A 15,577-nucleotide genomic window follows, 5' to 3' on the forward strand; every position below is an offset into this window, starting at 1 on the left:
CCGTGACAGCGGCTATAGGGTGGAAGGGGGTCCTGCCCTCCACACAGGAGTGGCGGCCTCTGTCCTGGAGTCGGGACAGGGACAGCGGTGGCACTGGTGGCACTGCCACGTGGCCCTGCTGCCATCTAGCGACAGCCAGACCGGCTCATCGGGGAGGGGGGTCAGCCCCGCTCCCGCCAGCCAGCGCCCTGCACCGTGGGGCAACGATGGGGCAAGACCCCCACGCAGGAGCCAGAAACCCGCCGCGTTTCTGTGCCCACAGAGCTTGCCTCACTCTACTGCCACGCTGATATTAGGGGGCACCTTTGTGTCTTCCTGCACACCCCGACTTGGCCGCCCCCATAACTTCAGGTGAGCATTTCTGGCTGTTCCCATGACTTTTCCAAGCACGATGGCATCCCCCCGCCGACGCCAACCACCGGGGACAGCCACACCGTGCCAGGGACAGACAGGGCACAGAACAGATGTGCGAGGCCCACGCCAGCTGTTCATCACTGTGGCAGATGCGCAGGGCCCAGCACAGCTGTGCAACGTCTGCCACGCACACGCTGCATCCACCATCCACCCTCCCGCGCTGCCCAGCGCAGACGGGCAGTACCCATATCTCACATCCACACGTACGCTATCTCGCACACACGTGTAACACYACGCCCGTTCAGCAGCACCGCCCAAGCCGGACCGAGCCCAGCAGCCCGCAGAGCTGCACACCCGCACAGGTGACACACCTGACAGCGCCACCCGCACACGTGGGCGCAGCGCCCCGCGCGTACGCGCGTACACACACGGGAGGGGGCGTGGCCAGCGCCGCGTTATCAATGARAGGCGSGGCCAGCGCAGCCCCGCCCCTTGGCAACTCAAACCCCGCGCAGGCGCGCGCGGGGGAAGGCGTGGCCAGCGSGGGGGAGTGACCAATGGGAAGGCGTGGCCTGCAGGCGCGCGMGGRKGAAGGCGTGGCCAGCRGGGGGGAGTGACCAATGGGAAGGCGTGGCCTGCAGGCGCGCGCGGAGGAAGGCGTGGCCAGCGGGGGGGAGTGACCAATGGGAAGGCGTGGCCCCGCGCACGCGATGCAGGAGGCGTGGCCAGCGCTAAGGTGTGGTCGGCGGGGAGGGGGCGTGGCCCCGGGCCCCGCCCGCCGCCGCCGCGGCTCCGCGCCGCCGGACTGGGCGCGATGGGCCCGGGCTGGCGGGCTGCCTCGGCGGCGCTGGTGGGCGGCAGCGTGGCGATCTTCGGGGCACTGCGCCGGCTGGCCCTGGCTCTGCCCCAGCCCGCCGCCGTACGGAGCCGTCCCGGCCGCGTCTGGCGCTGGCGGAACCTCCTCGTCTCTTTCGCACACTCCGTGCTGGCCGGGCTATGGGCCCTCTTCAGGTACCGGGCAGCGCGCAGGGCGGCGGGCATGGGGCACACGTTGCGAACTGGACACCTCTGGGGAGGGGGCAGTAGGCTGGGGATCCTCGTGGTCTCCGTCCCGGCGCTCGGGCTGACTCCCTTCCTCCTCTCCTCACTCCCAGCCTCTGGCACTCCCCGGAGCTGCTCTCCGACATTCAGGACGGCTACAGCGTCTCAGGGCACCTGCTGGTCTGCTTTTCCTCAGGTAAGGAGCCAGGCAGGGCAATGGCCGCAGCCACCCCCCGGGCTCTGCCCACTCCCTGCTCAGCCTCGCCCGGCATGCTGRCCTGGGACGAGCCCCCGGCTCAAGGGCTGGGCAGCTCCATGCTTCCTGCCTTAATCACGAGCGTGGAGCCCACAGGCTGCCAGCCCCCAGGGAATAGCCGTCTGTCTCTCCATACCCAGACGGGGTGGAGATGCTTCCGACACCTGGAACACAGTCACACCACCCTTCTCCTCCTCGCTCCTCCCCCTTTCCACAGAGGATCACAGTGCACAAGCCAGACCCCCTCAATGCTCTCCTTCATCCCACAGGCTACTTCATCCACGACACCCTTGACATCATTTTCAACCACCAGTCCCGCTCATCTTGGGAGTACCTGGTGCACCATGCCATGGTGAGTACAGCCAGCACGGGGGGCCACCACACACCCTGGGGGCTCAGCCCACCCAGGTTTCCTGGGCTATGGAGGGGCAAGCTGGAGCCCTTCCCTCTGCCTCGCCCTGGCTGCCAGGTAGGCTCTGCATCAACAAGGCGAGGGCGCCTGGCGGGGCAGGACGCCTGCCAGCATCGGCTCTGAGTGCCTGGAGCCAGACAGGCTGCCGAGCTGGAGGCTCATCCCAGCACAGGAAGGTGTAACTGGTCCTGGGGGATCTAGCTTTCCAGAGTGTTTTTCTCTAAGCTCAGGTGCCTGCTGGGATCTCTGAGTGGGGGAACAGCACTGTGTGCTCTCACTGAGGGTGGGGAAGGACTCGCTTTCCCCAAGGCAAGGCGAGCTGACCCTGTTCTCTGTGTGTGTGTGTGTCCCAGGCCATCTCTGCCTTCGTCTCACTCATCGTCACAGGCCGCTTCCTGGTGGCAGCCGTGCTGCTGCTGCTGGTGGAGGTGAGCAACATCTTCCTGACRGTGCGCATGCTGCTGAAGATGAGCAACGTGCCTTCCCCAGCGCTCTACGAGGCCAACAAGTACATCAACCTGGTGGTGTACTTCGCCTTCCGCCTGGCGCCCCAGGCTTACCTCACCTGGTACTTCCTCYGCTACGTGGAGGTGCAGGGCCAGGGTGCCTTCCTCACTGCCAACCTCYTGCTGCTCGATGCCATGATCCTCATGTACTTCTCCCGCCTCCTCCGCTCCGATTTTTTCCCCTCCCTGCGCAAGGGCTCTGCGGGGAGAGACGTAGACGGTGAGAAGTTTCTGATAGACTGAGACGTGCGTGCCGAGGGGGACCTGGGCTCTGGTTCCTGGAAGTTTTGGGCTCTCCAAAGCTGCTCTGATGTGCCTTAGGGCTCRCTCCCTGGCCTCAGGCCCTGCCTTCACCTGCTCTGCTGCCTAAAAGCGCTTCCCTGCTGGACCAGCCAGACAGCTTCACCGAGCCACAGGGATGCCACCRAAGCCAGAGGCATGGCCGATGGAGAAGCAGCCCAAGCCAGCTTCCCTGCAGGCATCTGGAGGGGCAGGGGTGGCTGTGCTTTGCAGCTGATGGCCTGGGAGGGCTGCRAGGGAGGGGACGAGTCCCTCCCGTGGTGATGTTGGGTGTTATGTGCATTAAAATCGGTCTGTTCACTGCTGCCGCAGCACGCCTGGGCTGGCTCTTCTGTGGGGCAGAGCCGGTCTGGGGCTCTCCCTGGGCCAGGGCTGTGGGAAAACATGTGCCCCATTCCCAGCAGAGGGATGGCAGTTCTCAGGGAGGGAGAGGGCACCTTTCTGCTGCCCACTTTGTTCTGGGACCCTCCAGAACCCAGCTGAGCCTTGAGCAGCACAACTCCATCCCTCGCATGGATGGGTTCCCCTCTTCTTCCTCATTCCTCTGCTCTTCCAGAGACCCAGGGCTGTGCAGGGAATAGTTGAAAGGAACCAGGAGAGGTACGGAGCCTTGTGGCAGTGCCTGACCTGCTTGTCTCCAGTGAGAAGCCTGGCTGGGCTGTGTGACTCAGCCGGCAGCCACGTGAAGTGGAGCTGGCATGGAAAAGCCGAGTGAGGCCATGGGCTCTTCCTGGAAGATTGCTGCATCCCCCCAGAGCAATCTTCACCAGCACAGCACAGCTGCAGCCCAGTGAGCATGCTGGGCCCTCTCCTGCAGCCACAGGACCAGGATGGTTCCAGCAGACCAGTGGGAGGAGAGAGGGGGTTCAGCTCCCAGGGAGTGTGGCCAGAACTGGCCCAGCCGGTCCTGTGGAGCATCAGAGCACCAGGGAGGCAAATGCTGCTGAAGTGAGAGCTCCGGGATTGCACTGGAACGGCTTCAGCAGCAGGGCTTAGAAGGACTCCTGCCCAGCCCCTGCTCCGGGCAGGATCTGCCCGACCCACCCCAGCACCTGCTCAGCTCAGGCAGAGACAGGCACTGCAGTTGAAAYAAGCCGATGATTAAAGGAAGGCAGTGGGGGATCACCTTTCCACCAGAGAGCTGGGAAACACCCCACTGCATCAGGATCCTGCTGGGACTCCCTGGTGTGCATYGACACCAGTCCCAGGAACAACCTGGCAGCTGGAACAGAGAGGTGATACCTGGGACAGTGTGGGCAGGGATCGATGCCAGCTCYAAACCTGCTGCCTCATCCCCTCCTTGCTCAAAGCAGAGCTCAGCAGCCCTGGCAGGGCMCAGCCTTGCTGTCAGCAGCACATCCCAACAGCTACGTGTCTTCCAGYTTCAGCTTAAGCCCCATAGCTTCTTTGCACTTTAGATGATCACATCTACATCACCCCACACAATTAAGCCCAAATATTAATTTTCCTTTCACCCCAATTGCCACACATTTCCCCTTGTCTCTCCACATGGAGCAGACACAGCTCTGTCCCAGCAGGTCACAGGCTCAGACCAGCCCACACTTCCACTGTCCCTAAAGCAGTGTGGAAGGCCAGGCATGACAAAGCTYCCCTAAGCAGCAGCACAGCAGGAGCATCCACCAGCAGTGCAACTGTGGACCAGGCAGGCTGCCAGCCAGGAGCAAGAGGCAAGTGAAATGCCAGGGCAGCAGCACCGGGCTGAGGCAAGGCCAGGGTTGACTGCAAGTCATGCTGATGTGGAATCCCTCCCAGACTCTGGCTGGGGCACATCCCAACTCTGTACCCACTCCTCACCCAGCAGCGACACCGGCTTTGCTGTAAGTGGGGCAACTTCTCCCACCTATTTGAGTGCACACACATACTAAGGTGGGCTGGGGCTGAGGGGCTCCTGCTGCTGTGCTGGAAGCTGTGCTGGTGCCAGGGGAAGCACACAGGGAAGCAGCACTCCTCCCTCCAGGCGGTTTCTCATCCCTCACAGCAGGCAAACAGCACCTCCTGCCAGCCCTGAGCCCAAGTGAGGGGTGTCAAGCCCAGAGCCCACAACCCAGCAGAGATCTCCACCGAGTCTAAGAACAGCTCCTGCTTTCAGTCTATCACCATCCTTCAGCTGCAAACCTCGTCCTGGGACTCTGCCACCCTCCACAAAARGCCTGAAGGAACTCAGTGTCCCACTGTTCAAGAGCTCAATTACCCCAATCAATATTTGGTCACGGCTTTCATAATTTTTCCCAGTCAAGTCTAAGTATGTACTTAAGCTCAAGTACCACTGAAGCCTTTTCCGTAATTCCTCTATTCCCTGCTCACCCAGGGCTCCACCTTCTCCTCACTCCAGCCACTCTAAAAGCTGGTTTTATCTACAGACTTTTAAAGCCAAGCACTGCAGAGGCAGCAACAGCAGCATTTGCAAACAGCCCTGAGGACAGTGAACCCTGTGAGGAACAGAAACAGGGAAACACACTGCAAGCACATGGAGCGGAGATTGTACCAGAAAAACCCACAAAGCCTTTGCTGCTGGATTAGCAGGAGGGCTCCAAGTGAACCTGCAGCATAAGCAGAGAGYTGACACACTGGGGAAATGGTGTGACAGGTCACTTGTGTCACATCAGAGCCATTGACAGGGTTTTGCTGTGGCCACCACCTCCCTCCCGTGGCCTGCTCCATGAGGCAGCAATGTAGGACACCCAAAACACTGATCACAAACACATCCTAATTACAATGTGCAAGAAAATGCAGGACACAAGRTCYGGGGGGTAAATACAGAGCTTTTTGAGATCTGGCTGTTGCCTCATGTTCACACACATGTTCACATGATCCCAGACATCCTCTGAGCAGGGCAGTCAGCTCTGCCCACCCACTGTCAGGAAGGGAAGCAAAASCCCCTTCAATGAAATTAAGGCCCAGAAGTTTGYTGGGCACTCTCTTTCCCATGGGCTATGCTGTCACAAAACACAAGAGCCCTCAGTGGTGTCACAATGTTTATTATTCTGTACAGTCCTCGGCAGATGCAGTTTAGATGATTCCAATCTGGAAAGAAGCAAAGGATGTTAAAACAGATGTTATGGTGGCAGAATTGATGCCATGGCTGCATCTCCCCAGAATTCCTTCAAGGACTGGCTTCTTCCTCCCAGACCTGCCCAAGAGCCTTACACRTCCACTTTCCACATTTATTCCAGAGTGATCTTTGTGCTGTATGTTCCCCTACTCCACTATGTACCAACTCTGCCTCCTGCCTACCTCAACCACCTCGAGGACTGAACTGACTGAGAACGTGGCTCCTCAACACTCAGATCCTGTCTGGCTACAAGGACACGGAAGTGCCACCGCACTTGAAGCACAAGCACCTCATGAAGAAACTCAGGAAGAACAATCAGTGCAGGAGACATGAGACAAGTTGAAAAAAAGTTTCAAAGTTTCAAAGATGTCTCACCTTGTTGGCTACATCCAGTGCATCGTAATCTGGAGCCAATCGGACATAAGCTTTCTTCTCCCCATCAGGCCTAGAGCAAAACAGGAGGCATCAGAACAGAGGCAACTCCTCCCCCCTGCTCCACATTCCCAGTGGTCCCATGTGCATCAGTGGTTCCTTTGAACATCACATTATTCAGCAGAATCAGTCTACATCATTTGCACAGGACTGCCTGGGTGTTGAAAGTTCTCCTGAGGAGCCAAAGAGCCTCCCGAGGAAGCCAAGAGCTCCCTGATGAAGCCAAACCTCTGGTAGGCCAACATTCTCTACTTCCACCAARATGTGCTCACTTCACTTTGGAGCTTCATCCCACTGCTYCTCAGARTTCCCACAGCTRCTGAATCTCACATGTTCTCATCTTCTGCTAAAATGAAGCCACTCACACCCACCAGTGACTTATTCTCCTCCCCTTTCTCACCTAATCAACGTGTTGACCTTGGCCACATCGATATCGTACAGCTTCTTGACGGCCTGTTTGATCTGGTGCTTGTTTGCCTTGACATCCACGATGAACACCAGAGTGTTGTTATCYTCAATCTTCTTCATCGCTGATTCTGTGGTCAGAGGGAACTTGATAATGGCATAATGGTCCAGCCTGCAAGAGAGACCCTRTGTTTAACAGAGGGCTGGAAGCTGCTTCTCTGCATTTCAGGGGCTTTCTTTGGGGTGCATCAGTCACCTAAGGTTATAATCACAAACTCTCAGGCTTTGGTCGCTTAAAATCATCACCTGCATCCCAAATCACCAAGTCCCCACAATAGCCCATTCACGGGGTTGCTCCCACCCCCCAAACCCCACAGCAAGGCAGAGCCCCACAGCCCACACGCACTTGTTTCTCCGTGGGGCGCTCTTCCGGGGGTATTTGGGCTGCCTCCGCAGCCGCAGCGTCTTGGGCCTGCGGAAAGTGGGCGATGTGCGGATCTTCTTCTTCTTGTGGCTGTGGACCCCCTTCAGGACGGCCTTCTTGGCCTTCAGCGCCTTTGCCTTCGCCTCTGTCTTCGGAGGYACAGCTGTGAGGAGAGCTCAGTCAGCACCACCAGGATCTGCAGGGTCAGGATGCGCTCCCCAGCCGGRCACGGCTTCCCCTGGGCAATGAATAAGACCTCACCCAGCGGCCCACGCTCCCTCATCTAACCCCGATGAGCTTCAAAACGCCCAATGAAGTTAAAAGTCTCCCGTTTCCTTGCGGAAAAACGCACCTATTCAATGCCCAAGTACGAGAGATGGAAAACATCCCCCACCTCCCTCAGACAACGCGGCAGGCCCGTCCCGCCACCTCCACGTGCCCGCGCCCATCATAGCGCTGGAAGCCTTCCTCACTCCGCGCTTCGCTCAGCCCGACCCCCCTCACATTCACCCACATCCCGTGGGGTCCCTCACTCCGCTCCGCACCCCCCACACGGACCCGGCGCTCCGYGCCCTCACCCTCCTTCTTCGCCTTGGGCGCCATCTTGGCCAGGCGGAAGCCGAAAGGGGTCTCCCGCTCCGCGCCGCACGGGCTTATACCCCCAAATCTCGCGGGAGCAAGACGGAATCCTCGTTGCCCCGCGCCCTCCCCCAATTCTCGCGATATCTCCGAAGCATGCCGGTAGTGGTAGTACTCATGAGCAGACGCGGCTGAGCGTGCGCAGTGGGTGTCCCGCGCGCCCCGGGGTGTCATGGGAGTTGTAGTCTGGCACGCTRCTGTCCCGCCCCGCCGTCGTGGCGGTGCGGGACCGGGGTGAGCCCCGGGGTGGCGGGGGATTACCGGCATTCCGCCGAGGTGGTAACAGCGCAATGGCCCAGACCGGGAGTAACCGGCGTCCTGGCCCCTCCCACGCCCCCGAACGGGGGCGTGGGAGGGGCCAGGACGCCGGTTACTCCGGGGCTGGGCGTGAAGCACCGAGCACCGCTACCGGAGCTGGGAGGTTCGCGGTAACGGGGAYACCCCACTTCATTCCCCCGCCGTGGGGACAGGGATGAGGCGGGGAGAGCTTAGTCTTGGACTGCGATGAGGCGGGGGGACACGGGACGCGGGGGGGACACGGAGATGGGGATGGGTGGGACATGGGGACAGTCACACTGCGCGACACGGGGACAGCGATACCCTGGGATGGCTGTGGGGATGGACGGCTGGGACACGGGGATAGGTGTGACGTGGGGACAGTGGTACCCGCGTGTGTTGGAATGTGGGGGTGGTGGCACACGGGGACAGCCGTGTCCCGGAGTGTGCGACAGCCACACCTGAGSACAGGGGGACAGTGGTGCCCTGGGATGGCACACTCGGGATGTGGGGCTGGCTGGGATGTGGGGACGGATTTCCACGGGGACAGGGTGGAGGGACAGCCACAGTGGTGGCTGAAATGTGGGGACAGCCATCCTTGGTGACRTGGGGAGAGTCAGGACATGGGGASAGTCAGGAYATGGGGACAGTCAGGACAWGGGGACAACCATGTCCTGGGAAAGTGGACACTATTGGGATAAGGGGACAGCCCCTCCTGGGGACACGGGGACAATCCTGCTACAGAACGCTGTTCGCGGGGACAACTGTGACGCGGCGACATCACCGCTCYCTGCTCTCTCTGTCCCCAGACCTCGCGGTGACCCTCATCCCGTCCCCGCTGCCCCGGCCACCCACGGACCATGAACGTGCTGGCTCCGGTCCGCAGGGACAGGGTCATCGCCGACCTGCCCGCGGTGAGCGGGGGGGACACACCGGCCCCGGGGGTGACCTCGCCGAAGCCCCGCGGTCACCCCGGTGTCCCCCTTTGTCCCCCTGGCAGTGTCATCGGAAGGAGGCCGCCCTGCACACCCGCCGCGCCTTCCACCCCACCGTGGCCAGCGCCTGCCAGGAGCAGCGGACGGGCACTGTGGGGTCAGTCCGGGGGGTTTGGGGTCCCCGCTGTCGCCATGGGGGGGTGRCGGGGGGTCCCGCCAGCCGCGGGTCGGGGTCCCCAGCGTGGGCGCCGCGTGGCTGCCGGCGCTGCCCGATGCCGAGCCCTGCGTCACGGCGCTGGAATGCGGCGCGGGGGGGACAGGGGCGGGGAGGGGGGACACGGCGGACCGGGATGAGCGGCGGCGGGCGGCAGAGCCGGGATGCGGAGCGCTGCGGACGCGAGGGGCCGTGGGGTGATGCCCCTCCCCGCCCTACGAGCCCCTCCTCYCCCGGGGTCACTCGGGGGGTGTCCCCAGCCCTGCTGAGCCGCGCGTCCCACTCAATGCAGGTTCAAGATTTCCAAGATCATCGTGGTGGGCGACCTGTCGGTGGGGAAGACCTGCCTGATCAACCGGTACCGGGACCCCCAAGGGGGCTTGGGTGGGAGGGGGACCGGGGAAATGACCCCCCCTCCCCAGGGGACAGCAGCACCTTGGGCTGAGCCCCGCTCTAGCCAGACCCTGGTGCCGGGTACCCGCCCCTAGGGATTGGGATGGGGGGCCAGGGGATGCTGAATCCTCCCCAAACCCCTTCCCCCCAGGTTTTGCAAGGACACTTTTGACAAGAACTACAAGGCGACCATCGGGGTGGATTTCGAGATGGAGCGGTTCGAGGTGCTGGGCGTGCCCTTCAGCCTGCAGCTGTGAGTAGGTGCCAGCCCCCTCCCCACGCACCCCTGAGACCCCCCCTCACCTCCCACACCCCCCCAGGTGGGACACGGCCGGCCAGGAGCGCTTCAAGTGCATCGCCTCCACCTACTACCGGGGAGCACAGGGTGAGGTCCCCACTGCACCCCAATGTCCATCCCACTGTCCCTGTCCCCTTCCTCACCCCTCCTTTCTCCCCCAGCCATTGTGATTGTCTTCGATGTCAACGATGTGGGGTCCCTGGAGCACACGCGGTAGGTGACGTGTCACCCGGGGGGGGACCAAGGACAAGCATGGGGGACATTGGGGCTGGACAGAGAGGGGTGGTGGGGTTGCTGTGGTGTGTGGGTTCAGGGTGACAGTGGCTCCCACAGGCAGTGGCTGGCTGACGCCTTGAAGGAGAACGACCCGTCCAACGTGATCCTCTTCTTGGTGGGCTCCAAGAAGGATCTGAGCGTGAGTGTGSCCCCCTCCCCGTGGGCAAACTGTGCCCTGGCCCTGTCCCTGTCACCCACCCACGCCCGGCTCGGTTTGCAGACGCCAGCACAGTACAGCCTGATGGAGAAGGACGCTCTCAAGGTGGCCCAGGAGATGCAGGCGGAGTACTGGGCTGTGTCCTCACTCACTGGTGAGTCCCAGCTGGGCAGGGGGTGCAGATCCCAGGTGAGGGGACACTCAGGGGGGTCTCTTTCCGTGGACCAGGGGAGAACGTGCGGGATTTCTTCTTCCGAGTGGCAGCTCTGACCTTTGAGAGCAGCGTGCTGGCCGAGCTGGAGCGTGGCAACAACACCCGCAGGATCGGCGACACCGTGCGTGAGTAGCCCTGGCCAGCCCCCCAAAAGTGTCCCCCCTTGTCCCCCAGCCACCCACCGACCCTCCTTCCTCTGTCCCTCAGGGATCAGCAGCAACGAGAGCGACCTGTACCTGTCGACGCCCCGCAAGAAACCCAAGTGCTGCCAGTGAGGGGGCAGCCCCCAGCCCCCTCCACGCTCACACCTCTGGACCAAAGAGGGGCGACCCCGGCCGGCCCCGAGGAGCCGTCCCTGCCACCCCCAGCCCCCCTGGCCCCTCGCCTGCCCGGGCACCCCTGGCTGGGGCAGGCAGGGGCACCCGTGTGACTCCTGTAGCTATGCAAACCCAGGTACTGCTCACAGGGAGAGATGCCTTCAGGCTCCCTTTTGTCTTAATAAAACCTTTTTTATGCTTTGTAAGAAAAGTGTGGGGCTGGGGGAAGCGGGCTGGGGCTGGCTGTGGGGCTCCCTGTTTTTGGGTGCAGCCCCCCAGGCTCAGGGGAAGCAGGAGGATGGAGGCAGGGAGGATGGATGGCTGCGGCTGAGGACGAGTTCCTTCTTCCACCGAGGAGCATCCCTGTCCCACAGAGCCAGCAGCCCTGTGTCCCTCGGGGAGGGGCTGCAGGGGACACACGAGGTGCCAGTCCCACATCAGTCCCAGCCAAGCTGGTGCTGGTCGAAGCGGGGCTGCAGCCGGGGGGGGACACAGTGGGAGCATTTGTAGCGCTCCCGGATCCACTTCCCCCCCTCGCTGTTCTCGATGCAGATGGCAGCGACACCTGTGGGGACAACACAGCGGGGCTCAGCACCGGCCACCACAGGCCGTGGGGATGGTGGCCCCATCATCCCAGCCCGGGCTGCCCCCTCCTACCTGCCACGACCCCCCCCAGCCGCTCCACCAGCTCAATGGCCGCTCGCATGGTGCCCCCAGTTTCCACCCACTGGTCCACCAGAAGGACACGCAGACCTGGAGGGGGCAGAGGCCGTGGGTGAGTGCCCGGTGCCCGCCCTGGCAGCCCCAAAAAACGGGAGCACCTCGCTGGCTCACCCGGCGAGATGGCGTCAGTCCGGACCTCCATCACCTTCTCCCGGCCCGAGTAGTCGCTGTAGGGCTGTGCCACCGTCTGCACGCACARGTGCCCGGCTTTGCGGATGGCCAGGAAGCCTTTCCGCAGCGTGGCCGCGACYGCGGCGCCTGGGGGCGGGCACGGCACCGTCAGGACCCGCGGGGACATGGGGACATGGCACCGAGACCCTGCGCCCACCCGTGTGCCCGCTCACCCAGGATGAAGCCCATGGCGTCGATGCCGGCCACCGTGTCGATGGCATCTCCCTGGAAGGGCTGCAGCAGGTCGGCCACGCAGTCCTGGAAGCCCTGGGGGGAGAGTGGAGGTGCTGGGTGCCCGCAGCCCACCGTGGGCACCCACAGCTGGGTGTCCCAGCAGCCCCGTGGAGGTGCAGCCCACCCCGGGCACCGGGTACTTGCGGGTGGAGGTAGAGCCGGGAGGGGTCCAGCCAGGCGTAGTTGGGACCCTTGACATTGGGGGCCATCAGCGCCAGGTACCAGCCCTTCTCCCGGCCGGCGGGGACGTGGCACAGCTCCATGCGTGGGGACTGCGGGCGCTGCGAGCACTGAGCGTCGAAAGGGGGTGAGACTTCCCCAAAACTCCCCGTGGCCCCGTGCCCCCACCCACACCCACGTGTGGCACCCCGGAGGCCCAGAGCGCCCATTGGGCTCCGTACCTGGTGCTGGCGGCGGGGCTGAGCCGAGCGGGACCGTCACGGCAGCGTCACGGACAGCGACAGCTGAGAGGGGACAGCCCCTGCGGCACTGGGCCCCCGCCAGCGCCCTCGGCCAGCTGGACACTGGGCTGCTGCCAGGCCAAAGCCCTTCCCATGGGGCAGGGATGTCCCCTGCTGGCTCTGCTGTCCCAGCTCTGGGGCTGGGCGTTCACACCCTACATGGCAGTGGTGCCAGGACACGGTGTGGGTGGCACAGGGGGGTGGCACCCTGTGACACAAGGGTCAGCGAACCAGGGTGATGCTCAGGGTGATGTTCTGCAGCTTTGGGTGGCCTCGGACAGTGCAGGGATTTTTGGAGGCCAAGCACGTCCCTGTTGGGGTGTCCAGGCAGTGTCCTGCCCTGCTGARTGAGCCAGGGCTGTGTCCTGACTGTCAATGGGCTCCAGGGGCAGGAGCTGGCCAAGAGGGACAGCCCTGGCAGCGCTGGGAATGCCGGGGTGGGCTGCCAGCCCGGCTGGGCACCGGGCACCGGGCTGCTCCGTGAAAGGCACCGTGCAGCATCTGTGGGATGGGATGCAGGGCCACAGGGAATGTCCATAGGATGGGACACGAGGAGGCAGGGAGCGTTCGTGGGATGGGATGTGCAGATGTGGGAACGCCCCCGGGAAAGGACACGGGGATGCAGAGAGCATCCGAGGGATGGGATGCAGGGATACAGGGATGCAGGCATGCAGGGATGCAGGGATGCAGGGATGCAGGGATGCAGGGATGCAGGGAGCATCCCTCTCCCGTCGGGGGCCGCTCCGGGGCCGGGGCCTGCGCGGGGGCGGGTGCGTCACGGGGCGGGGGTTTGGGGCCGGCTCGTTACCGGCCCCGGCACATCACCCCACCGGCTGCCACAGCAACGGGGCCGGTCCCACCGGGAGGGGTGACCCCTTCCCCGCGGGCTGCCGGCGCGGGACGTGCCGCGGCTCCGGGAGCGGGAGCGGCTGCAGCACCCGGGCTCGGCGGGACCCTCCGCACGGTGCCGGGCCGTGCCAAGCCGTGCCGGGCCGCCCCGCGTGGGCGGGCTGCGCCACTCTATAAGGCGGCCCCACGGCGGCGAGCGGCGCGGTGCCATGTGCGTCCCGGGACTGCTCTGCCGCGTCCTCCTCCTCCTCCTTCTCCTCCTGCTCCTGCTGTCACCTGCCCCCGGAGCGGCCTCGCCGGGACGGCCCCGCGCCCGCCGCTGGCTCACCTACCCCGGGACGCTGTGGTGTGGTGCGGGCAGCAACGCGGACACCTACGAGCAGCTGGGTAAGGGCGGCAGGGATGCTGCTACCTGTATCTTCCCATCCCACTCCTTCTCATCCCTTCTCTCCTATCCCGCCCCATTCCATCCCATCCCCTCCCCAACCCAGTGCTGCATCAGTCCCCATCAACCCTAATCCAGTCCCATCCCRTTCCTGTCCCCATTCCTATGCCAGTTCAGTCCCTGTCTGTCCCAGTTCAGTCCAACCCCTTTTCATCTCTGCCGAGTTCCTATTACAAGACTAATCCTTCCTGGTGGTGGTCCACTCTTGACCCACCCTCTGTCCCCATCATGATCTGTGGTCCATCCTGCTGCCATTCCAGTCCCCATCCCAGTGCTTGTCCACTCCCTGTCGCTATCCTGACCCCAGCCTAGACTCTCTTTTGGTCCTGCTCCAGCCATGGTCCCCATCCTGACCCCAGCCTAGTCCCAGCCTCACTCCCACCGTGTTTTTTGTACACTCCCAGTCCCCGTCCCAGTGCCAGCCTTGTCCCCACCCTTGCGCTGATCCAATCCCACCTATCCCAGTGATTCCAATCCTATCTCAGTCCAATCTAGCCTTGACCCAGTCCTAGCCCAGCTCAGCCCCAGTCCCAACCCCACCTAGCCCCAGCCCTGCCTGCACCCCACGTTTCCCCTGCAGGGGAGCACCGTGACACGGACCGGTGCTGCCGGGACCACGAYCACTGCCAGCACATCATCCACCCCTTCACCATCCGCTATGGGTACCGCAACCTGCGCTGGTACACCATCAGCCACTGTGAATGTGACCACAGGTGAGTGTCCCCAAACCTGCCCCAGGGCACTCTGCTAACCCCTGGCAGGTGCCAGCCCTCCTGAGCACAGCTCTGCCCCCGGTACAGGCTCAAGGAGTGTCTGCGGCGGGTGAACGACACCGTCTCACGGGTGGTGGGCCAGGCCTTCTTCAACGTCTTCCAGGTGCCTTGCTTCGAGTTCACCTACAAGGAGGAGTGTGTGGAGCCCTATCTCCATGTCTGGTGAGTGCCCCCAGCCWTGGGGACCGTCCCCCTGCCCCGTGGTTTGTCCCACCCTGTGGTGCCACCTCGTTTTTTGCAGGTGCAAGACGTACAACACGGTGGCCGTGGCGGTGCCCCGAGAGCCGGTGCCGTATGAATTTGGGGGGGAGCTCATTGACCGGGCAGCGAGGCCCAGGGGAGTCCCCCTGAGCCCCCCGTTGGGAGGAGCCCTCCCAGTGGATCATCACACCAAGACAGTGAAGAAAGAGAGGAAGAGAAAGAAAGATAAGAAAAATAAGAAAAATAAGAGGAAAGGTCTGAGAAAGAAAGGTTCTTCCGAAAAGGGGGCACAGAGYCATCCTGCAGCTACTGCCCCTGACGATCACTGGGTGCTGCTGCCATCCTTGGGGGAAGCATCCAACACCATCCTGAGCGATGCCCCGGCACAGGAGGGACCAGGCAGGGAGCCAGCACCAGCCCCTCCCTTCCCGGTCCCCACYGCCAGCGGGAAGAGGAGGAGGAAGGAGAGGAACAGAAAGAAGAGGCTGAAAAGTAAAACTGAGGCTCAGCCCACAGGAGAGCTGCAGCCCTGAACCCACTGAGCCTGTGTGGGTTTCAGTTGTGAAATAAAGTTACATCTGCTGGAGCAGCCTCAGCTTTGTCTCTGTGGGGGAAAGGATGGCACCGGGGGCAAACAGGCAGGGCTGGGTGGGTGTGGAGCGGTTTGAGGTGTTCCTCACTGCTCCCATCAGCTCACAGCATTGTCCTGGCACTGGGGGCACAGCTCTTGCCCCTCACTGGCACTGGGGCCGAGCTGCAGTCTCAGCTCTCCTGCCAGAGGGTTAAATTCCAGCTCTC

General features: G+C 62.9%; 5 protein-coding genes and 2 non-coding genes across 7 annotated transcripts; 3 read left to right on the forward strand and 4 right to left on the reverse strand.

Moving 5' to 3' along the window:
• Positions 1–1,127: 1,127 nt before the first annotated feature.
• TLCD1 (TLC domain containing 1) lies at positions 1,128–3,180 on the forward strand. The gene is made up of 4 exons (XM_057372030.1): positions 1,128–1,365; positions 1,509–1,591; positions 1,921–2,003; positions 2,417–3,180. The coding sequence occupies exons 1-4, from the start codon at positions 1,169–1,171 to the stop codon at positions 2,810–2,812; spliced, it is 759 nt and encodes a 252-aa protein (XP_057228013.1). The 5' UTR covers positions 1,128–1,168; the 3' UTR covers positions 2,813–3,180.
• A 2,653-nt stretch (positions 3,181–5,833) lies between these two features.
• Positions 5,834–7,860, reverse strand: RPL23A (ribosomal protein L23a). The gene is made up of 5 exons (XM_057372032.1): positions 7,782–7,860; positions 7,186–7,366; positions 6,775–6,951; positions 6,318–6,387; positions 5,834–5,914 (listed from the first exon to the last, which is right to left on the reverse strand). Exons 1-5 carry the CDS (start codon positions 7,804–7,806, stop codon positions 5,900–5,902), a joined length of 468 nt encoding a protein of 155 aa, XP_057228015.1. The 5' UTR covers positions 7,807–7,860; the 3' UTR covers positions 5,834–5,899.
• On the reverse strand, positions 6,459–6,520 carry LOC130577008 (small nucleolar RNA SNORD42). The gene has a single exon (XR_008965725.1). It is a non-coding gene; the product is annotated as a small nucleolar RNA SNORD42 (small nucleolar RNA).
• Positions 7,022–7,092, reverse strand: LOC130577009 (small nucleolar RNA Z17). The gene has a single exon (XR_008965726.1). It is a non-coding gene; the product is annotated as a small nucleolar RNA Z17 (small nucleolar RNA).
• A 339-nt stretch (positions 7,861–8,199) lies between the features above and the next one.
• Positions 8,200–11,028, forward strand: RAB34 (RAB34, member RAS oncogene family). Its single transcript, XM_057372029.1, has 11 exons — positions 8,200–8,263; positions 8,928–9,032; positions 9,119–9,210; positions 9,560–9,625; positions 9,812–9,913; positions 9,981–10,045; positions 10,120–10,171; positions 10,292–10,373; positions 10,455–10,545; positions 10,620–10,730; positions 10,813–11,028. The coding sequence occupies exons 2-11, from the start codon at positions 8,979–8,981 to the stop codon at positions 10,878–10,880; spliced, it is 783 nt and encodes a 260-aa protein (XP_057228012.1). The 5' UTR covers positions 8,200–8,263; positions 8,928–8,978; the 3' UTR covers positions 10,881–11,028.
• Positions 11,029–11,205: 177 nt separating this feature from the next.
• On the reverse strand, positions 11,206–12,335 carry LOC130576985 (adenine phosphoribosyltransferase-like). The gene is made up of 5 exons (XM_057372031.1): positions 12,191–12,335; positions 11,990–12,083; positions 11,757–11,903; positions 11,580–11,675; positions 11,206–11,487 (listed from the first exon to the last, which is right to left on the reverse strand). Exons 1-5 carry the CDS (start codon positions 12,311–12,313, stop codon positions 11,360–11,362), a joined length of 588 nt encoding a protein of 195 aa, XP_057228014.1. The 5' UTR covers positions 12,314–12,335; the 3' UTR covers positions 11,206–11,359.
• Positions 12,336–13,459: 1,124 nt separating this feature from the next.
• Positions 13,460–15,360, forward strand: PROCA1 (protein interacting with cyclin A1). The gene is made up of 4 exons (XM_057372028.1): positions 13,460–13,747; positions 14,386–14,518; positions 14,606–14,740; positions 14,820–15,360. The coding sequence occupies exons 1-4, from the start codon at positions 13,570–13,572 to the stop codon at positions 15,310–15,312; spliced, it is 939 nt and encodes a 312-aa protein (XP_057228011.1). The 5' UTR covers positions 13,460–13,569; the 3' UTR covers positions 15,313–15,360.
• Positions 15,361–15,577: the final 217 nt, after the last annotated feature.

Source organism: Malurus melanocephalus, unplaced genomic scaffold (assembly GCF_030028575.1).
Source record: "Malurus melanocephalus ecotype Western Australia unplaced genomic scaffold, MMel_1.1 scaffold_162, whole genome shotgun sequence".
NCBI classification, from domain to species: Eukaryota; Metazoa; Chordata; class Aves; order Passeriformes; family Maluridae; genus Malurus; species Malurus melanocephalus.

What these genes read in the sequence shown, in the direction of transcription:
- RAB34 (XM_057372029.1), top strand. Translation starts at nt 8,979, where the DNA reads ATGAACGTGCTGGCTCCGGTCCGCAGGGACAGGGTCATCGCCGACCTG. An exon ending in CAGCGGACGGGCACTGTGGG is followed by an intron (nt 9,211 to 9,559) that starts GTCAGTCCGGGG and finishes CACTCAATGCAG; the next exon opens with GTTCAAGATTTCCAAGATCA. An exon ending in GGCTGTGTCCTCACTCACTG is followed by an intron (nt 10,546 to 10,619) that starts GTGAGTCCCAGC and finishes TCCGTGGACCAG; the next exon opens with GGGAGAACGTGCGGGATTTC.